The sequence below is a fragment of the Sminthopsis crassicaudata genome, chromosome 4 (genome assembly GCF_048593235.1).
Source record: "Sminthopsis crassicaudata isolate SCR6 chromosome 4, ASM4859323v1, whole genome shotgun sequence".
Lineage (NCBI taxonomy): Eukaryota > Metazoa > Chordata > Mammalia > Dasyuromorphia > Dasyuridae > Sminthopsis > Sminthopsis crassicaudata.
The window spans coordinates 287,629,148-287,651,466 of NC_133620.1; the positions used below are offsets into that span (position 1 = coordinate 287,629,148).

At 44.3% G+C, this 22,319-nt stretch overlaps 1 protein-coding gene across 3 annotated transcripts in view; it reads right to left on the bottom strand.

Moving 5' to 3' along the window:
* SCUBE3 (signal peptide, CUB domain and EGF like domain containing 3) overlaps window positions 1-22,319 on the bottom strand; it is a 49,440-nt gene that overhangs the window by 9,979 nt on the left and 17,142 nt on the right. For 2 of the 3 annotated variants that reach the window (XM_074311194.1, XM_074311192.1), the window contains exons 2-13: window positions 15,798-15,920; window positions 15,414-15,539; window positions 12,482-12,616; window positions 10,860-10,985; window positions 10,539-10,655; window positions 7,991-8,038; window positions 5,289-5,405; window positions 2,976-3,098; window positions 2,436-2,552; window positions 816-941; window positions 318-434; window positions 79-174 (exon numbers count right to left, since the gene is read on the bottom strand). In XM_074311194.1, coding sequence (XP_074167295.1) covers window positions 79-174; window positions 318-434; window positions 816-941; window positions 2,436-2,552; window positions 2,976-3,098; window positions 5,289-5,405; window positions 7,991-8,038; window positions 10,539-10,655; window positions 10,860-10,985; window positions 12,482-12,616; window positions 15,414-15,539; window positions 15,798-15,920 — 1,371 coding nt within the window. The remainder of the gene's footprint in view (window positions 1-78; window positions 175-317; window positions 435-815; window positions 942-2,435; window positions 2,553-2,975; window positions 3,099-5,288; window positions 5,406-7,990; window positions 8,039-10,538; window positions 10,656-10,859; window positions 10,986-12,481; window positions 12,617-15,413; window positions 15,540-15,797; window positions 15,921-22,319) is intronic. The other variant, XM_074311193.1, reaches the window with a different exon arrangement.

The window sequence follows — 22,319 nt, forward strand, 5'->3', positions numbered from 1 at the left end:
AACTTGAGAACAGGTGGAGAGGAAATGAAACTTTTCAAAGAGGGCTGATGGTTGTGGGAATTGGGGATAAGGGCTCACCGAGGCAGTGGTGGGCACTGGTGTGGTTGCCACTCCTAGACTGGGAGGAGCGGAGGCTGGGAGTGCCACAGCTCACCATGAAGCCGTTCTCTGATTCTGGGGAAGAGGAGCATGTTACGGGTCTGACCACTCCCTGCCCCCAAAGCTCCTGGTGGTGGGAGAACCCTTAGGGAGAGTATTGCCCAGACCTCCCTGGGGCCTTCCCAGAGCTCTTTCCCATGATATCACCACTCATTTACCTGGCAGAAATCGGGCCCGGGAGGGGCAGGTCAGAGCGCAAGTGTCCTTCTTGCCTGACCTGCTACAGCTGAGCATGGCCCGGGGGGCACCAGGGCTGCCCTGGCACTTCACCAGCTCTGAGAGGAGACACAGGGCACTAATGTATGTATTTGCCAGAGTGGAAGGTAGAGCAGTAAAGTAAAACAAACGTTCATTTTCCTCTGGTTTTCCCTCTCTAGAGCCACGGCTTCGGCAATTGAAAGTAATAAGAGTCAACTGTCATTTAGTCCACTCTTTATATTGTCTTAGGAGCTCCGTGCTAGAATCTTCTTTCCCATCCTCCTCTGCTTAGACTGGTAGACTTACCCTTTGCAATCACTTTCTCAGGATGAAAAGCACTCCCCCCGCCCTCATTAGCACTCTCCCCATCACCCCATTACTCTTCTCCCTTCTAGTCCCTAGCCTGAAACCCACGGAAGGCACAGTGCCCAGCATCGCCAGCAGAGGGCATTACGCACCTGTGCAGTCTTTGCCATTCCAGTGCAGGCGTCCCTGGCCAGTGGGGCAGGTGCATTGATAGCTCCCAGGGGTGTTGATGCAGCCAAAACGGCAGCCGCCTCGGTTAACACTGCACTCATCCACATCTGGAGACAGAGGACATCACCAGGCTGACATGGAGGAGGCGGTGCTGGGGCCTGCAGGAGCTCTGCGGGGGTTCCCATATCCCTGAGATGACTACTAGCCCCAAAGAAAACCCAAAGAGACAGTTCTGACAGAAAGGGCTCTTAGCCAAGCCCTGACTAGTCACACTGAGGTTTGCTTTATTTACTTTCTCATAAGTTCTAACTCCGAGATCAGTAACGGGAATGAACTGCCGATGAAAAGTTCCAATCAGCACAGATCTATTAAAAAGTGAACTTAACAATCCCACTTTAGGTTGGATGTGATGGGTCTTGGCCCATGTCCTGCCTGATCATTTCTGTCCACAGGCACTCTCTGGAACCTGCCCTAATCCTGCTTCCAGCTCCAGCTCCTCCCGCACAGCCATAGTATTAAAGGGACAGCCTAAGCAAACCATCTCCTCTGGCCGAAATGCCTTTATGCAGACAGGACTGGGCTTTAGAGTCTAGGGGAAAATTAGGAGGGAGCTCTGGGGGCTCTGCAGGCGGGAGGACACGGCCAGACAATCAGGTGCTGCACTATAAACAGGAACCTTGGCCATGGCCTAATTATCACTGGAAGACCTTCTCCCGTGTAACTTTCTCTCCCCAGGAAAGATGAGGGTTTAAGTACTAACATGTTTAGTCGAACATGGCCCAGACAACAGATTTTGTGGCTGTCCTCCGAGATCCGGGCCAGGTAAGTTCTGAGACGCTTACCATCAGCGCTGACCTCCAGCATTTCTGGGAGGCTTTTTACTAATCCATGGCAACTTGTACCAGCAGAGGGAGCCCCCATATCACAGATGCTTGGAGTTTCCTGAGCCCCGGGTTGTCTCTGGGTGTGCTCGGGAGGACAAGGTATTTTGTGATCTTAGGGCTATTTGGAAGGATACTGAACATTAATCTTAAGGACTTCGGGAGGGTGATGCCAGCTTAAGTGGCTGGAGCCATGTGGGTTGGGTCGATGATCTAAGTCCATGTGTCTCCAAGTATTGGTATCATAGTAGATATTTGTGGGACACTGGCCACATAGATTGTTTGCCCATGGCCTGGGAATGATGACTTAGTTCTGTCTGAACTCGAAATTCTATATACCATCTAACCTGGAGGCATGATGGATGCACTAGTCCTCCTCCCCCACTGTTCTCTCTGTCCATGCTGTCCAGAGGAAGGGAAAACTCAGGAGCAGACATGGGATGACAGGGAGTTGTAACACAGAAATTCCTATAAAGATACGGGTACACACTGGGGACACAAGAGTCCTACTCTCAGAACCTGTCCTACTCGTCATAATTCATTCAGGTACAATACACATGTACACATAGTTAGAAAGAGAGCAAGATTAGGTCATTGGTGAGAATAAAGGGTTCCCACTGGGTCAGTGTAGGGGAAGGGCCCTGGATGGGCTAAGGAAGGCATGAAGGGCTAGGAGATTAAAAATTGGGTCGGGTTAATGGCGAAAGGTCTCTGGCTCACCCCCACAGTGGGTGAGCCCGTAGAGCAGGTAGCCTCGGTGACAGAAACACTGGAAGCTTCCTGGGGTGTTGACACAGATGTGGTCACAGGTTCGATCGAAGGAGCACTCATCAATATCTAGAGGTAAGATTTGGGGTAGAACAGTTTTCCCCAGAGATTTAAGCCTCTTAATCTGTGCAATGATGTCTTGACCCCAAATCCATCTCTCCCACCTACCAAAACAGGATCAGGAGGTTGTAAAATGATATAACCCACCCCCACCCTCACCCCCAAGAGGGAGTCCTCTCTTTAATAAATCCCTGCCTAGATTTTGGAGGAGGGAAAAGGAATAAGTGGCCCCAGAAGGTGAGAACTGAGATTCAAGTGGTTCAGGTCGTAAGGGACCGGGAATGAAGGTCCCTTACAGTGTTTACCTGGTCTTGGACGCCCATTTTCCTCCTCCTTACACTCACCCCCCAGTGAGAATTCCCTGCCTTTTCGCCCCCATCCCTACAGTCTTAACGATGTTCCTTTGACTCCTCTGCTCAAGCTCATACTCACCCTGGCAGCTCCTCTCATTGATGAGTAGCTTGTAGCCTTTCTTGCAGCTGCATTCAAAGCTGCCAACTGTGTTTCTACAAATGTGGTCACAGCCCCCATTGTTCAGGCGGCACTCATCTATGTCTAAGTTGGAGGAATTTTAAGGACAAAAACAGAAAAGTAATGAGATGAAAAAGGGAAGAACCAGAAGATTGAGGGACAGAAAAAAACAAGGGAGAGTCATAGTGAGTCAGAGGACCTGGGACAAGTTTTGGGTTACCAGACCTGCCCTTCTTCCTCTTCCTCCCTTTCTCTCTTATCCTAAGGGATTCTGTGCTTTAAAGACTCCTCTTCCTCCCCAGGCCTGAGTTCCCAGATGAAAAATTGGGGATATAGAAGAAGATGACTGTTAAGCTTTCAGAGAGTGAACTAGAACAGTGGAGTGGATAAGAGAAAACAAGGGCAGGGGCAGAATCCTAGTTGGAAAAGGAAAGTGGGAGCATTTAGTCTCTCTTTCATTCTCCTTCCCTATTCATAAAGGTAGGTGAAAGGTGAAAAAGGGAGTTTCTTTATTCCTTGGCATTGTCATTGTGAGGCACCCTGAGGACCATGAGGAGAGGAGACTAAGATGAGCGTGGGTGACAAAACTCAGAGAACCCAGAGAAAGGTCCAGTTTGGGAGGGGGAGAACCAGAGATAGGTAATTGAGGGGGTGAGGGGAGGCCTAGCAGCAGGACGAGGCTGAGAGGGTTCTGGAGAAAATCAGGCCTGAGGCAGTTTTTGGCGATAGCTTGAAGGGGGGAGTAAGGGTTGTTTCCTTCCCGAGGTCAAGTTCCTTGAGTTGGTGACAGACAGGACCCAGGCTACTTACCTCTCAGTTGGGAGGGTAGGAAGGGGTGTAGAGGGCAGACTTCTACTCTGCTTTTAACATACCTGTCAAAAGTCCTCCCAAGCCGGAAGCCCCCTAACTCTGGCGGTCTGACCCATGTGCCCCTCCCCTCCCCCTTCTTCTATGGCAGCTGTTCCACAGAGAAACACAAAGAACAAGGCCAAAAAGCTTATAGAAATCCCCACTCTCCTTTCCTGGGAAAAGGAGGGGATGTAGAGGAGGAACACAAATGTTTATAGGTTAGTGCTTTCAATATGACTCTCATCCATGGAACTGGCTATTAGAGGGATGGAGAGGAAGGGGAATGGGAGACAATTGTAGAATAGAAAATATGGGAAATGCCTCCCAGATTTTTAAGGGGAGGAAGGAGGCAGAGATGACTTCAAAGTAGGCAGAGAACATGCCTATTACATCAGGCACCGGCAGTCGGGCTGTAAACTGTTATCTTCTTGCCTCCCCTCTCCCCTCCCCCTTCTTGCTTTCCAGATTAGGAATGGGCCGTTATTACTGGCATAATTCCTTAACATGGTGAAGGGAAAGAGAAAGATTGTGAGGGGATGAGAGCATGGTGGAGGAAGTAGGGCAAAGAGCAGAGAGAAAAGAAGGGACGGAATTAGGAAGTGAGTAGAATGGAGGAAGCACTAAAGAGAATAGAAAGAGATTGTATTACTGTGCCCCTTGGACTGAGCTGAGACATGTGGATAGAAAAACTGCAGCAATAAAAAAACGGAGAGGTAGCATGGCATAGTTTCTTTAAAAAAGGATGAAGTATGGAGATCTGGGTTCTAATCCTTGCTTTTCCACCATTGAACTGTATGGTCTTCCCCTTATGTCAAGTCTCTAAGATTTGGTGGTTTTAAAAAAGTTTATGTGTATCTGTATGTATATATATATATATATATATATATATATATATATACATATATAGAAACTGAAATAAACATAATTAAAATAAGCTAAATTTATTTTAAATGTTTTTAATTAGCAAAAATCTTCCTTCCCTGCCCCTCAACCTCCCCCCCTCCACTAAGAACTCAGTTTCTTAATTTGAAAAATAAGGGGTTTTGTATCTCAAGTTCTTTTCTAGTTCCTAAATACCTAATTCTATGATGGTGTGAGATACGAGATGGTATGAGGTACAGTTGAGGGTAAAGTGAGCAGGAGTATCTGCTAAGAAGAATTTTTGACACATGTATTAAAAGAGTCCATCCTCTCTCCCATCTCCCCACCCCCAAATACAAGGTAAATAGCCTGGAAACTGTCCATTTTCAGCTATAGGACAAATACATTTTCTATCCTCTGAAGTTGGAGGATTCTAGGTTAGGAAGAGTGAGTTCCAGCTGCTAGAGGCCCCAGACCCCATAATTGGGACTAAGTGACCCCTGGCTCATGGCCTCTTCCCCCACTCCCATCCCCAGCTTATATCCTCACTTGGGGCTTTCTTACCTTTGCAGGTCTTTCTGTCAGGCTGTAACATGAAGCCCACAGGGCAGCTGCAGTGGACACCCGTAGCTGCATCATGGCACTTGCTGTCACATCCACCATTGTTGACAGCACATGTCTCTGTTTTTATTGGGGAGGGTATGGGGGAGGAGGGAAAAGAATGTTATTGACCAGCAGGGACCCCCAAACTCAAGGTCAGTGACGGCAATGGAACCCAGAATGGGAGGCCTCAGCCCACTGAATGCCCTCACTCAGTGGTAGGAGAAATCATGGAGTCCAAGCTCCCATCCCCCTCCTTCCCCCCCTGCAAGTGCAGCCAAGCAGTCAGCTTCCCTGCCCCCAACTTGATTGAAACAAGGTGGACAGCAGTGAGGCAGGTACAAGCCAGAGCTGTCAGGCAGGAATGTGCTGAGGGGGGAGGGGGAAGGAGTTTAAAGGGGGAAAAAGTCAAGTGGGGGAGAGGGGCTAGAGTGGGTCTGTCACTCAGCAACGAAGATGAGTAGATAGGGCTCCTCTTTCTTCCCATCCTCCATCCCCTTCTTTTAAGACTATGAGGGAGGGGGGAGAGGTTCACTGAGGCTATGGGAAGGGGCCTTCTAGGCACCCACTCTTAAAGGACTGGGCCTGGCAAGGAATTGCTAAAGGTCACTGAGTCCATTCCTCTCCTCCTAGAACGACCCTAGGCTGAGAAGGGCCTGTTTGTAGAGGAGACCCCACAGTGTCTCATGGGTCCAGTGCTTTCTACTCTTGGCCATCTGAAAATGCATCTCCTGGTTTGGGTCTATTTGTGTTATCCTAGATGGAATGGAGCCCAGAGCTCTTGAGCTCATAAAGGTGTTTTCTCTCATTTTGTGAGCAAGGACGTCTGTAGGGTTTTGGAGAGGATGGATTTGGCAGAGAAATGATGCAGAAGGGAGTGACCATCTTGGAAATATGGGATGAAAGAGATGGAGAATCACAGAACTAAGAGATCATTGATAAAACCAATACTTTCAAGCTATGTTACTTCTGTTAGCTCTGTCCTAACGCTATAATCTTCCAGTCACGGGAGGAATCAGTATTTGGGGAAAGGGAGAGGGTTGAGGATGGTCTCCCTCTTTTCTGAGGTCTGAGCAAGGGGAAATAGGCGTAAATGGCAACAGAAGAGATTCAGATGTAGGGAAAACTGGCTGCTTATAACCATGCAAGGCACTGAAAATAGATGACTGAGTGTTCTCAGGACAAACCTGAGGCTCTGTTTAAAAATGAGAAATACTTAGATTTTAGCTTTAGGGAATAATGATATGAATAAAAAATGAAACATAATTAAAATAAAAATAAAGAAGCCTGGGATCCCTGCCACAGTAGCAGAAGCTTGGAAGCCAGGATATTGCTGAAGTGAGCTCCAGAAGCTGCTGCCAACTTGAATAATCTTTAACCCACAAATTCAGGCCCTACCCTATTACTGTGAAGAACAGGACCAAGATTCAGAATATTCTGGGAATACCTCAGTCCAGCCTTTCTACTCAGAGCTCCCTGACATGTCTCATTCCCTCCTTGCACATGGAGCCTGGACCACAACAGAAGATTAGTATTGTATTCAATTGAATGACAGTGCTTTATCCAACTCACATCTTCCATCCTCTTCTATTCTAGAGTTCTGATTTGTTGATTTTCCAAAAAATAGGATCTCCATGGAGCAAGACTGCTTTGGGGTATCCTTTATCCATTCCTAGTCCATTCCCAGACTCACTCTCCCAGATTTTTCTAAACCAATGTGGAGATTTTGAGAACTTTGGGATGGAACCCCAAAGTCTTCTTTGAACCTCAACTCAGTTCTAAAGTGGGGCTGAGACCAAGAGCAGTACAGCCTCCAAGGAGAGGAATGGGTACATTTCAACCACTCTCTTAGGGTCCTAAGGAGGAAGGGTCCAGAGGCAGAAGGTAGACAACACTGCTGAGAAAAGCAACTCTAAGATGGCACCAGAAAGCCAAGCACTAGCTAAATGGAATTGGAGCAGGGCAGCTATTTCCAGGTGAGCAGAACAGCATCAGGGGTAGCATCAGAATTTAAATCAATCTCTCTTTGGACTCTCCAGTTCACCAACCCTTGACCTGAAAAAGTACTGAGGGTTCTAGAGGGCTGGGGGTTAGAAGAGTGGAGCTAAGGGGACCAGAGGCCTCAGAAGCAATAACCTTTGGGGGAAGACGGCTTCTATCAGCATGTCCCACTCTGGCTACATAGGGTGGAACTGACTGTACCTTTAGCAGTATAGAAAAGTGTAGGAAAAGATAAGAAATGACAGCTATGTCTGAGGGACAGTCAGGAATTCAAGGAAGAGTAGGTCAGGGAGGCATTGGGGGTGGAGAGGAGAAGAAGAAACAGGGAAGAAAGGACTGGTTAAGGAGGGTTTGGGAAGACTATGGGGACACAAGAAGGATAGAGCAGAGGAAATAAAGAATAAAGACAAGCAAGACCAACAAAGACTCTGTGGCCAGCTCTTGGAGACCCAAGATTCCTGCCACCCAGGTTCCCTCCTGTCCCCTCTTTAGGGCTGATGCCCCGATTGCCAGCGTGAGCCTGGTTGGTAGGCTGGGGCCCAGCCAGACCTATGTAGGGCAGGCCTGGTGGGGCATGCAGTTAGTGGGAGCCCCCAGCAGGTTAGCCCCTCCCTAAGCAAGCAAGCGACCGAGCATGGGAGCATGGAGAGAGCAGGTATATTTACCATTAGAAACAGCCTGGGGGGGGATGTGCTGCTCTAGCCGCCTTTCCCCTGTTTGACATTGTAAAAAAGCTGTTTAGATGATGAGCGGGAGACACCTGGCCCTTTGAGCCCTAGCTCCTGCCCTGTGGCCTGGAGCTAGCAGAGACCCAGATAATGAACCCTGGCATTCTTATTGCCACTTTATTTCCAGATCTCTCTTTCTTTCTGGCATCTTATTGTCCTACCACACACGGGCTAGGTTCACCATCTCCATGTTATAACTGGGAAATTCAGGGTCCAGAGGGTTAGGCTATTTACCTAAGGTCACACAGCCTGTTGAAGGCAAAGATTTGGACTTAACTGTTTTCCAAATCCTAGCTGAATGCACTTTACTTGACTCTGAGACTGATTGTCTCAGTCTTCTTAAACAGACTAAGAGTGCTATCATCCCCAAACATTCTTCAGAAGGCTCCTTCCACTAATAAACTTGGAATGGAGGGAATGTGGAGAGCAGGAGAAAGACAGAAAATTAACTCTTTAGGGGAAGGGGAGAGGTGTTGAATAGGGACCAAAGGCAGTTCAGGGAACAACTACATTCTCTTTTGGTAATGAGGAGAGTGAAAAAGGATACAGGAATTAGAATGGAACCCAAGTTAAACATATATCAACTATGTAGCATCCTTATTTTTTTTTTTAAAGATATCTAAATAAAAAGAAACCAGGCAATTTCTCTACCAGCCTTAAGCCTGGCCCAGACTATGCCCAAGAATCTATTCTCAGCTTCATGATTTAGGAGGACTATAGGGATATGTGGGACAGGGGCACAAAGCCCCAAAGAGTATTTGAAGGCAGCAAAAGGAAAAATTAAAGAAAATGGAAAAAATCCAGCCTGAAAAAGTACGAATTCTACAAATACTAAAAAAAAGTCTCCATAAAGATGAATACATAGAAAGAAAATATAATGGCAGGGATTTAAAGTTTAAAATAAGAACCATGAGGAATATTAGTCCTTTCAAGAAGTAATTAAGGGAAACTGTATTTTTAAAAAATCATAGAGATCTCTGAGTACAAAGAACCCTTTGTTCTTGGGTCTGAGAAGAGTGTAAAGGTTGGATCTCTGGGGTAAGAAAACTGTTGATATTGAATATTACATGAGATAAAAGTCATTAGAACATGCAGAACATACCATCTTAGATTGGTATCTAAGGTATTCCACTTTCTCCTTTCTAGCTGTGTGATCTTGGGCAAAAATACTTAAATCTCTGGAGCTTTAATTTCCTTACATCTCCAAGAATAATAATATTGGTCATGGGGAAAGTGTTTCGTAAACTTGGAAGTTCCAGAGAAATAGGAGATTAAGTTATTAGAAGGCCTGCCATTTTTATTATACAAGGAAGTTGTTCTGAAATACTCATCAATGAAAACAAGCTCTCTAGAAGGAGAGAAGTGCAAAAAAGGGAGTGGGAGGAGTATGTGTGACTGTTGAAGGAACAACCACATTGTCTTTTGGTTCTCTTGATCGTAACAGCAACTATATAACCCAGGAATCAAACCCTGCCCAGACTCATCCCAGCAGAGCCCTGCCAGATTGAACCAAAGGGATCTCCAGATCAAAGTCCTTTTTGGTCCCTCACCTCTCTGAAATGGCCTTTCCCACCTCCTTCCTCATCTCCCTGGAAAATTGGTTTTTCTTCCTGACTCTAAGAGAGGTACAGAATAGATTAAATTAAGTGCTTATCCATTAAATCCATTAAATGCTTAGTGAACTGAATTGTATAGGGCTGAATTAACTTTACTCTGTGACTTAAGAGGCAGTTACAGGGCTCAGGAACTAAGGAAATGGGGTCAAGATATATATATAAGCAAAGACTAAGGAAATAGAAGCCTGGGACTGAGGGGGTGAGGGCCTTGAGCTGCTGAGAAAGGGAATAGTCATAAGGAAAAAGCTGAGAGGGAATACCATTCTTAAGTCATGAAAGAAAAGGAGAGTGTGGATGCAATGGGGAGATGCCAGAAAGAAAATGAGCAAAAGGAGAGAAGGAAGTGACATAAAGAAGGAGGGAAAGATCCCTAGAGCCAAGAAAATCCCAACGATTTGCCCACCTCTTCCAGCCACTGCTTCCTGTATATGAGAAAGGTGCCTGGCCGCCTCGGCCCCTTCTCCCACCACCTCGGTGTGCCGAGAGGAGTGTGCCAGCTCTTACTACACTCTGCCAGTCACTGTCGGAATTGGCTAAATCCAAGAGTCTTTTCTAGCTGGAGCCCCTTGTCAGGGTCAAGCAGCTCCTTTTCCCCAGTTCTCCCCCTTCTTCTTTACCCCTCCAGCCAAGGGGTGGGCTATCTCCTTCCTTCTGCCTTTCATCGAGGAACAGTCTAGGTTTCTGGTGTCTATTATACCAGGGCCAGCAGTGGACTGGATGTGGGACCCCACCGGAGCTAGGACAACAAACATTCTCCTCAAACTGCATCTGTTGCCCTGGACTGTAACTGTCTGGGCTCCCTACCTCCCCTTGCCCAGTGCACATTTGCACTCTGTCCCCATGCTTCTTTTTCCCAGAGCTTTACCCACCAATGCACGTCTTCCCATCAGTGTGTAGCACAAACTTGACATGGCAGCCGCACTTGGGCCCTTGCTCTGTGTCGTCACACGTGTGCTGGCAGCCACCATTGCCGTAGTTACATGTCACTGTTGGAGGAGAGCACAGCAAGGTGCCAAGTGGAAATCAAGAACACTGACCCAGCTTAGTCAGTGGTTCCTTTTCAGAGCCCCCGGCCCTTCTCTTGCCCATATTTACCCCACTGTTCTCTTCCCCTCTCCCTGCCACACTTTTTCAGTCCCTTTCTTTAACCCTTGCTATTTCCCCTTCCTTTCTCTAGCATCCCAACTTACATTTGCAGTCTCGCTGGTTCTTGGTAAGCTCAAAACCTGGGCGGCATTCACAGGCAATACCCCCCTTGGGTGTTTCACGGCATATGTGAGCACAGCCATGGTTCTTGTTCATGCAGTTCATTCCTTCTAAAGGTGAAAAAGAAGATACCAGCCGTGCAGCCTTTGGGCACAAGGAATTAGGGAACTGCTTGGAGAACAGGGCTTGGTGATCAGGAAGACCCAACCTAAGGGCCTAACCCCTCCTCCAACTATATCTCAGAGAAAGGTGGCTAGCCCTGGCTCTGAAAGGCCTTTCCTTGTTCCTAGCATGCTCCAAGGGCACCAAAGTGCCACCGTGTGACAGGCACCAGTTGGCACAAAAAAACTGGACTAGGCATCTATTCATTCAAATTATGTGGTATTGCCTATTTGTTCCTCTTCCCAAAATATCCCAGTCTGCTCAGCCTTCTGTTCAATCAGCCAGAAAATGCCTACTGACTTACACACAGCAGGATACAGAGGATTATAGGACTCTGACCCTACCTACAAGGAACAGTCTAATGGGGAAATAAGACACACATATGAAAAGTTAGCTAACACCATAAGTCCAAGTGTAAAATGTGTCAAGTGAATGGGACAAATAGTAAGAGCTGTCAGAGTTCAAAAGATGTGAAATCACTATAAACTATAATACACAACCCATTCTCTTGCTCTTGGTTACTTAGTGGGAAATAACCACTGTTCAGAATGTGGGTTAGTTAAAGAATTTGAAGGAGGCTTATCTCCTTTTACCACTGCCCTAAGGCCCAAACATCCCATCTCTTCTGCTCTGCCTGACTCCACAGCCTCCGCCCCAAACCCACTGCACAGAAGGTCTTCAGATGCTGGGCTGAGCATAGGGACTGAATCCTAACCCTCTGAGTTAGGCAGCAGCCAAGGCAAGCTCAGGTGCCTAGAGTTGTACCTGCCTGCATACCTAGGGCACTCTAACCCCATACTGCCCACAATCCCGCTTGCCCCCTGCACCTATTCTCAAACCTATGCTGACTGCCATCTCATACCCACCCTACCCCAACTTCAGTCCCATAACTATACTGAGCTCATCCCCACTTTAATCCTACCCAGTTAAGCAGTCAGGTGTCCCAGTGAAAAGGCTTCTGGGCCTGGAGTCGGAAGCACCTACTTCTCAGAGTTATTGTGAGGAGCAAACGAAATGATTATTTGAAAGCACAAATAATTATTTGAAATTAATACGTGCCTAGTACATAATGCGTACTATATAAATGTTTAGCTATTATTGTTGTTGTTGTTATAATTATACTAACCCTTAGCCCTAGTCTATAGCAATATTTAGTCCTATATTAACTGCCAGTCTGAGATCCCACTGAACATACACTCATCTCAACCCTTCCCCAGCATCAATTCTACACTGACTCCTATGGGACCTCTTCTCTTGTAATCGATAGCAATCCTGTGGAACTAATGAGATCCTTGGGCTCTGGGAGTGGGAGGGAAGGGAACGGGGGAGAGTGGAGTCTCATGACTAAGGTGGTAGAGAATGAGAAGGCTTTGCCCATAATGACAATAAGGGCTTGGGGAGGGGAGGGAAAGGAAACGATCGTTCTCTGAGTCTGGGCACTGACCTTCCGGCCGCTGGATACAGGTGTGCTGGTTGTCACTGAGGAAGAAACCATCTCGACAGAGGCACTCATAGCTCCCCATCATGTTGACACAGCTCTGCTGGCAGCCCCCATTGCCCTCAGCACACTCATCCAGATCTGCAGATCAAAAAAGGTTAAAGGAGCTTTGGGGACCAGCTAACACCTGGGAAAGGGAGATAAGGTAACTAAGTAGCCCCTGAAGGTGGAGGGACAGTGTGACAGTCCCTCCCCATCTCCTCCCCAAATCTCACCTCAATCTCGAGATGGGGGCCCTGGGAGGAGAGAATTTTAGTAGATAGGTCTGGAGGGACTTAAGCAAGTAGTCCAGCCCCATCATTTTACAGGGGAGGAAAATGAGACCAGAGTAGTCCAGTGTCCCAGGTGACAGGACGGCAAGCAGCAGAACCGTAAGTCAAACCCAGTTCTTTTAACTCTAAATGTAGTGTCTTTCCTGCTACCCCATAATGTGCTGTTCTTAGTAACTGGAGCAAGTTTCCTCCCCTTCCTTCATCCCCCAATTCAGCACACACCATTGCCTACTCTGTTGAAAATGGAAAGATAAATTAGAAGACCAAAGCTCAGGACTAGGGAAGTGGGGAAAGGGGTCCTGATGGGGTCCCATATAGGGATATGTAATATCCTTCTGCCCAGACCTAGAAGAATTAGCTGGAAAAGGAGTTAGTGAAATGGGGGATATCAGGAGATGGAGAATGGGTTATGGTGCTAGTAAGAGAAGGCAAAAAAAAAAGATCCAAAAAGAACATAGTCTTATAGCTGTGAAATCAGAGCAGAGAGAAAAGAAAGGCAGACCAAGTCCCAGACTCTCTGAGGGGCAGTGACCATTTCTCTGGACAGGCCCTGATTCTCTCTCCTTCTCTCTCCCCCTTCCCATCATCCCCAACTCCTGCCCCCAGCCTGGGCTTACTGCCACAGTCCCCAGCCTCTCCTATTTTGGTTTAACAAAACAAAGTTTAGCAGTCTGGGAGGGAGGGATGGAGGAAGATAGTGGAATAGCCAAGCCACACCCTGGGCTCTGGAGGACGGAAAGAGGGCAGAGAGGTTCTCACCCTAACTTACACCCCTCACACCTCTGAGTCAAGCTTCCTTACTGGCACTCTCCCACACAGCTCCCAGGCTCTTCCAAAATTTCTCAAGCCCTGTAGTGCATCTCTCCAAGAAACATCCTGGATCCTTCTTTGTTCAGCCAGACCCAAAGAGAAAAGGCAGTTCCTCTGAGGACCACTTTCCCCTCTGCCTCTCTTTCCCCTCTGCTAGCCTAGCAACCTAGACCATCCCTACTACAGGTACTGGCAGAGGAGGCTGACCAGATCCCATTAGTTCTCAGTCTTGAGATCACCTGCAGAGAAACTTCAGAAGATCTCCTCTTCCTCTATTCTTTCTAAACCTCTGTCCCTGTTCGGGTTTTCACATTCTGTCCTTTCCCACATCTTTTCCCTTTTCCTTTCCTTTCTTTCTCTCTCTCTTTTAACTCTGTTACAGTTTGAGTTCTGACCCTTCCTTCATTCACTCCAATTGTTTAGGGCTCTACCCAATTTCTCAGTAGGATAAGTAAGCCTCCTGGAAGGTGAGAAGCATCATAAGAAGTACGGAGCCCCAGATGGCTAGCCCTAGAGGCAACTTTCCTGTCTGACTTGTGCTGCTTTCAGTTTCCCACCCATCAGTTACCCAAATCAGAACGCCTGGAGCTCTATAGTCTAAGGGCTGGAGGTATCTTTGTAATAATGAAAGAATATACCAGGGTATGAAGCTTGAGGAGATGATTGATACGAAAGCATGGAGTAATGAAGGTGAGACCTGGAGACACAGAAAATAGAGTGGAACTAAGGTCTAGGAGTTTTGGCTTGGACCTTCTGAATTCCAGAATGAAAAGGCTTTCCTTAACTAATGATCTCAAGAAAATAGACAATTCGGGAAAGTTGGAGGTTTAGTGATGTAGAAGTGGATGCAGTGTGCTGTTATGATATCAGACTATCCCTTTTATCCCTCCCTTCATGATCCCATGACTCCTGATTTCTTCTCTCTTCTTGGCTCTGGAATTAGCAATAAATTGGGAACAACTAGTTAGTGCATTGGATACAGTATTGGATATGAAGTTGGAAAGACTTGAATTTGCATCCTGCTTCCAACATTTACTAGTTGTGTGACTCTGGGCAAATCACTTAGTCTGAGCATTTTTATCTAGGAAATGGGGATAATACTTCAAATGGTTGTTGTGACGTGCAAATTGCTATGTGAACCTTAAAGGTCCACATAAATGCTAGTTATTATAGGGAAAGTCCTGTGGGTTCTGTCACAAATGCTCTTCTACTCCATTCCTTGGTTTTTCTACTTGGGGAAAGTCTGAGCAGAGACGACTTCCTCATTCTGCATTTTGGTATCAAATATCCTAGATCTACACAGACCAAGACCTGAAGTTCAGAGTCCTCAGGGGGTTTCCTCATTGATGAACTCCAAGCACTGGGTATCCAGGAACAGTCTTTTCTCCATATGACCTCACCTCATACAGAGGAAAGCATGGCAACAGAAATGAGGGAAGAGAAGAATGTGTTTATGTGTGTTATTTCCTTAAAGATGGTTCTCCCCACGATTATATTCTTTGGTAGAGATTGAGTAAAAGTGGCATATGGTTACAAATTTAGGGTATTTTCCATCAGTGCCCTGGAATTTTTTCTATCTTTGTGCAAAATGAATTCATCCTTAAGGTTCCATGTTAAGAGAATAATCTCTTTTCACTTGTCTGAGAAGTCAAATACTCTAAGCTTTTAGGTACAAGTCATCTATAGAGAGAATTTTTACTGTTCCACTTCCCTGACTGAAAAATACTTGTGATCTCCTTCCCTCCCTCCCTCCAACCCTAAAACATTACTACTTCCCCTCCATTCTCCCAGCTCACCCAGACAGTTATGTCCATCATGTGCCAGATGGAAGCCATCATAGCAGGTGCATCGATAGTTACCAGGGATGTTAACACATTCATGTACACAGCCAGCATTGTCATCCCGCTCACATTCATCCACATCTGAGGAAGAAGAAAAGCTGAAACAATGATCAGAACCCACCCATTCCACCAACTTCATCACCAACCACCCAAATCTTTTTGGGTTTCTTCTTTCCTTAACAAGATCTAGAGTCTGAGCATAGAGTTTCTCAAGATGGGAGATCTCAGTTCCCCCCCCCACTTCTTTCCCCTCCAAGATGGGAACTTTGCATAATTTCCCACCATCCCAGTGGCTAACTCTCCTCTCCTTCCTCAGGTACATCCTCCCCCCAGCCTCACCTTTGCAGTGTTTGCCATCTCCACTATAGCCAGACTTGCAGATGCACTTATAGGAGCGGGGAGTGTTCTGGCAAATGGCATCAATGTGGCAGTTGTCAGTCCCTTCCACACATTCATCCACATCTGTTAGGAGAGAGGAGCTGAAGGTAAGTGGGATCTCTGCCATTATCCTCCCAAAGGAGTTTCCTCAGTGCCAACTCCTCTGAGGCAGGTTTCTCATATCTTCAGAAGATAGCTACTTCAGAGGCTGTGAATTCACTCATATTTCACTTATTTCCTATTTGGGGTCAGACTTGGTATAAATCTAGAGAATAAAATGATTTCAGGGTCCAGAAAATTCTCCCTACTTAAAAGTATCTCTTTTATTTACTCCTAAATACCACAGATAGATAATTTTTTTCTTTGCCTTAAATCTTTATCCTTAATTAAAAAGTAATTATCTCAGGCAGCTAGGTGGCGCAGTGGATAGAGCACCAGCCTCGAATTCAGGAGGACCGGAGTTCAAATCTGATCTCAGACACTTAACACTTCCTAGCTGTGTGACCCTGGGCAAGTCACTTAACCCCAATTGCCTCAGGAAAAAAAAAGGAAATATCTCTAATGTGGTAAATACTGGTCTATTGATATCTTAGTATGAATGAATTTATCATATTTTTTTTTTCTGAGAGGAGGTTTTAATAAGAAGAATGAAGGAGAAAGCAAGAAGTTTGAAAATGGAATGAGTGTCATTAATGGAGTAATGGAACATAGTCTGTTAGGAATCAACAATCTCCCCCAATCCAGATCCCTACAGTTACCCCATGCTCCAGGAAACTCATGTTCATCTTTAGGTCCGCAGTTCTTCCAAGCTCCCCAGCCCCAGACAGCCCATTTTTATTCTACAATTCTGAGATTGTTGGAAGTGCACAAGGCCCTAAGCAAAGAGATTCAAAGAACTAGAACCAGAGGTGGCTAGAGCAAAGGTCTGAGAAGAGCTTCATCCTGGGACTGAGACTCTGTACCATTGATATTTGTTGTAGGAGCCCTTCCCAGAAAGATCCCAACCTGCAAAATAATTTAAGGTCTGGATTTAATGGCTTTCTTAGATGTCACTAGGTAGGTGTAACTTATCTCAAAGATAATCAATGTGATCTGAGATTTTCATGCATGGGATCTCCAAAGGAAAAGGCAGATCTATATCCAAATACAGCTATGGCTGTATCGTTTCATCTCTAGCTTTCAATTTCTACATTCTATTCTCCATAATACAATACTTTCTTGAAAAAATATAGAAACTTGGAAATTATAATTTAAGAAAGAGGATTCTGTAATAAATATGAAAAGAGGGGAGGTGTCCAACACAGTGTCCAGAAAAAGGTGCTACTTTAAATTGATACTTTTCCAGTTTAATTTGATTTGATTTTAAACAAAATGAGATATTTGTAAAGCACTTAGCACAGTGTTTGGTGTATAGTAGGTGCTTAATAAATGTTCCTTCTTTCTTTCCTATATATGCAGTAAGAATTGGTTTATAGCTTCCTATAATAGTCTAGAAAAGAAAAACACCATAATGGGAGGGATAGTCCAAACACTTTCAGAGGTTTTATAAAGCTCTTAGTTAAGAGACCAGACTGTGGTAATCCCCTAAAACAGCACCAATGAGGCGATGTCTGAAACAGCTCAAATATCCTCTTCTTCATTACTGTAAGAGCCCACTTATGATAGGGGAGAAACTTGTGCTATCATGTAGTCCCAGAGCAGGAAAAGGAAATGAAGGTGGAGTAGAGAAGGGCTGTCAAAAACCCTGCCTCAATCCAGCTTCTCCTTTGCTTCCTCTTTTCCTACTATTCTCATCCTTATCCTCATTAGCCACTTGCCTGGATCAAGGAATGACTAAAGGAGCTGAGATCTATCTACTCCTTTCCCCAACTCCTGTCTCAGACTATAATTCAGGGGTAGTCAGTCTTAAGTCTCAATGAACATTTATTAAGCTTGCTGTTTCAATCTCTGGAGCTCCTACCCTGACTCAGGATGGCAGAAAAACTGATGAAAATGGGAAACAAGACCAAGAGGGACTGGCACAATGGCTTGTAAACACAGTAGACATTTAATAGGTGTTTGCTAAAATGAATTGATTACTCCAAATAGTAGAAGCAAAGAGAATAGAAAACTCTTAATGTTCTTTTGTCTTTAGAATGGGCTCTAGGATGGTTCTAGTTCCACTAGGACTGGGGCCAGGACTATGTCACAGGGGATGGATGCAGAAGAGAGGACTGAGCTTTGAGTCAAAAGAGTTAAGTTTTAAACCTGGTTCTACCTTTTACTAACTGTGATTCTGGGAAAATTGCTTCACTTTTTTGAACCTCAGTTTCTTCATCTGTAAATTAGGAATAGTGCAGCTATGTGGTCCAGTGGATAGAGTGCTGGGCCTGGAATCAAAGAGGATTCATCTTCTTCAGTTCAAATCTAGCCTTAGCTATTTTCTAGTTGTGTGACTCTGGGCTAGTCACTTAATCTTGTTTACTTCAGTTTATCTCAGTTCCCTTATCTGTAAAATGATCTGGAGAAGTTAATGGCAGACCACTACAATTTTTTTTGGCAAGAAAACTACATATGGGACCATGAAGAGTCAGATGTGACTGAAATGACTTACCAGCAACAACAAAGGTGGGGATAAAACCTATATTTCCTACTTCATAGGGTTTTGAGGATCTTGGATATAATGTATTGATGTAACTTTGGAAACTTTAGAGCACCACTGTCAGTTATTATTAATCTGTGAGTTAATAGTCTCTCCTTTCCTCTTATGTCCCAAATCTGTAGCTTCATATTGCTTGTTAAATTAAATCCACATTCTCAGTCTAGTTTTCAGTACCCCCCACCTTCAAATTTTCATGGACCCCTTTTCTAATGAATCCCCTCCATGAATTCTGCTTTCACAGGATCATAGCTGGAAAAGACATTAAAAGCTATTAAATACAACTCTTTATTTTACCAACAAGTAAACTGGAACTCAGAAAAGAAAAATACTTGCTCAGGGAAACAGAGCTAGTGTTGGAATCAGAATTTGAATTCAAGTTTTTCTGACTCCAAGTCTATCCACTGAAATTCTTATTTGCTTTTTGGGCTGAATTTGTTGTAGACTTCCACTGACCATCACCTGCATACCTCTTGGTTTTGTTTTGTTTTGTTTTATTTGTTTATTTGTTTTTAGAGATTTGTCTTTATTCCCCAACCAGAAATGTCTCTTTTCTCCTTTTTTGCCAATTTTCCCTTCCTTCAGAGTTTGGCTCACTACTATGACTACTTAGAAGCAGCTAGTGGCACAATGGATAGAAAGTTGGCCCTGGGATCAAGAAAGACCTGAATTTATGGCGTTTGAATGCAGATGGAAGCATAGTAATTTCATTTTTTTTTGTTTTTGTTTTTTCTTTCTTGTGGTTTTCCCCTTTTGTTCTGGTTCTTTTTTCACAACATGACTAATGTAAAAATATATTTAATATGATTGTACATGCATAACCTATATCAGATTGCTTGCTGTCTTGGAGAGGGGAAAGGGAGAAAAAAAATTTGGCCCTTAAAATTCATAAAAGTGAATGTTGAAAACTGTTTACATATGAGAAAATACTATTAAGTAGGATATTTAGGGAAAAAAAAAGAAAGATCTGAGTTCAAATGTGGTCTCAGACAATTACTAGCTATATAACCCTTGGCAAATCACTTAACCTCTATTTGCCTCAGTTAAGCTGTAAAATGGGAATAATAAAACTATTCAGGGTTATTGTGAGGATCAAATGAGATGATATTTGTAAAAACTGCTTAGCACAGGGCCTGGCACATGGTAGACGCTTCCAAAACTCACTTATTTTAAGAAGTTTTTCCAAATCAACCCCACCTACACGGTGGCTGTTATTCTTTTTTTTTTTCTGTGTTACCTTGGCATTCATGAATTTGAATGACAATATTTTCATTTATACTTGTTAACATTTTTCTACGTTAATCATCTCATGGTGCCTTGGTTTTGCCAAACTCACTATTCTGGTTGACCCTCTCTCCATAGAATTCTTCAATGGTCTTAAGTAAAACTAGAAATAGGGCAATGCTCATCTTTGGCTTTTGAAGAAACTTCTTCCAGGAGACTAACACTCCAGATCCCACATTTCCTATCTCAAGTTCTTGTGTGCCCTTAAAACCTTTTTCATCCACTATGCCCAGGGGGCTATCCAACTGTGCATACCCTTTGATCATGTCTCTCCTGGGCCTGTATCCCAAGGAGATCTTAAAGGAAGGAAAGGGATCCACATGTGCAAGAATGTTTGTGGCAGCCCTTTTTGTGGTGGCAAGGAACTAGAAACTGAGTGATGTCCATCAGCTGGGGAATGGCTGAAAAAGTTATGGTACATGAATGTTATGGAATACTATTGTTCTGTAAGAAATGACCAGCAGGATGATTTCAGAGAGGCCTGGAGAGACTTACATGAACTAATGCTAAGTGAAGTGAACAGAACCCAGAAACATTGTACACAGTAACAACAGAATTATGTGATGTTCAACTGTGATGGATTTGGCCCTTTTCAATAATGAGGTAATTCAAGGCAATTCCAATAGACTTGGGATGGAAAGCGCTATCTGAATGTGGAACTGTTACAACGTAGTATTTTCACTTTTTTGTTGTTGTTGTTTTTTTTTTTCCTCATTTTTTTTCCTTTTTGATCTGATAGTTCTTGTGCAGCATGATAAATATGAAAATATGTTTAGAAAAAAATCTTTCCTATCCCCACCTTTAATAACTTTGGACCTCCCCTTAGGGTGTTGTACTTTGTCTTCTCACTTTTCTAATATATTTATTGGGAAGCTAGATAGTGCAGAGGACAGAGCAGAGGGTTTGGAATTGGAATTCATCTTCATGAAACCAAAATCTGACCTTGGACATGTAAGAGCTGTGTAATCCTGGGTAAGTCATTTAATCCTGTTTGCCTCAGTTTTCTCATCTATAAAATGAGCTAGAGAAGGAAATGGCAAAATGCTTTATTATCTTTGCCAAGAAAACCCCAGAGGGTCACAGAGAGTCTGACAAAATTGAATAATAATAGCAAATGCATTTATTGTGTAATATTATTCATGATAGTTAAATGTCCTTGTGTCTTGTCTCCTAACTAGCCTGTAAGTTCCATGAGGCTAAGGGCCATGTCTCATTTAAACTCTATATCTCTTCCACTGAGAAGCACCACTCTTTAAACACAGTAAGCACACAAATATTGAGTTGAATTTGACATATGGTTGGTGGTTTGTGGCAATTTCATCCCTTACTTAAAATTCCATGCACCACATCCCACCTCGGACATAGTCCTAAGTGTCTCTTATAGACATAAGTGTCTCTGTTTTGTTTCACTCCATAGAAGAATTCTAAGATAAGAGGGCCAATCGGCACTGTGGCTTTTGAAGTTTTGAGCTGGGCTGTCTTTTAGTGTCCCTTAGATTGCACTATACAAGCAGCTGCCTTTTCAACCTGTTTGCAAGTCAACCCCCGACGCCACTTTTCCTGACATGTGTGCATTGCACACATGGGTGCTAAACACACACTGGCTAATAGACTGGTTTCCTTTTATTCTGATTCAAAAGCAGTCTCAGCTGTAACCCTGCAGATCTCATTTGGGGAGAAGAGCAGCAACAAAGATAGTGGAATGTCCTTGTTCTGAAAAATACTGTGGAGCCCCCAAATTCTCAAAGGAAACAGAGATTAGCTCATCCAATCTCACTGCTTTACAAACAAATAAACTGAGGTTCAGAGATGCATTCTTGCTCAGGGTCACACAGTCAGCATCAGAGGTTCAACCACTCCCTCCCTCCCCCCCACGCCTTTCTCGTCTACCTTGCTTTTCACTTTGCTTTCCCCTAGCTCGACCTTCAAGCTATTAAGAATGTTCAATGTACAATCTCTCTGCAGCTTCCCAGTGGCTATTGAATAAACTTCAGATTCTTTTTGCCTCATATATAAAGCCTTTCATGATCTGGATTCAATCTCCCTTCATGCTTTATGCTCTAACCAAACCCAACCACTTAACAGTCTCTGAACACATTCAGTATTATCCCTTTTTTCATCCTTTTGTTCACAGTGTTCCAGTGCCTCTATCTTCCCCAATTGAAATCAGAGGGTCATAGATTCACAGAACATTAGAGCTAGAAAGACTTAGAGATAAAATATCCTTATTTTACAGATGAAGAAACTGATACTTGAGAGTCAGGAATCACAGGGGTAGCAAGAGAAAGAACCAGAATTCAAATCTTTAAGCTTTAGGCTTCATATTTAGTGCTTTCACTTCTCTACCAGACTACCTACCCACCCTTCAAATCACAGCCAAAATGTTTCTCCCTCCATGTAATAATGATCCTTTATCCCTATAGCCAGAGGTATATTTTGTGTCTCTCAAGCATTTTCACACTCTTCATTGTATTATTATATTTATTTATATGTGAGGAGAATGTAGACAAAAGGTACTACTTCTATACCAGCTTTCTACAGAGCATTCTACTTTTAGTTGA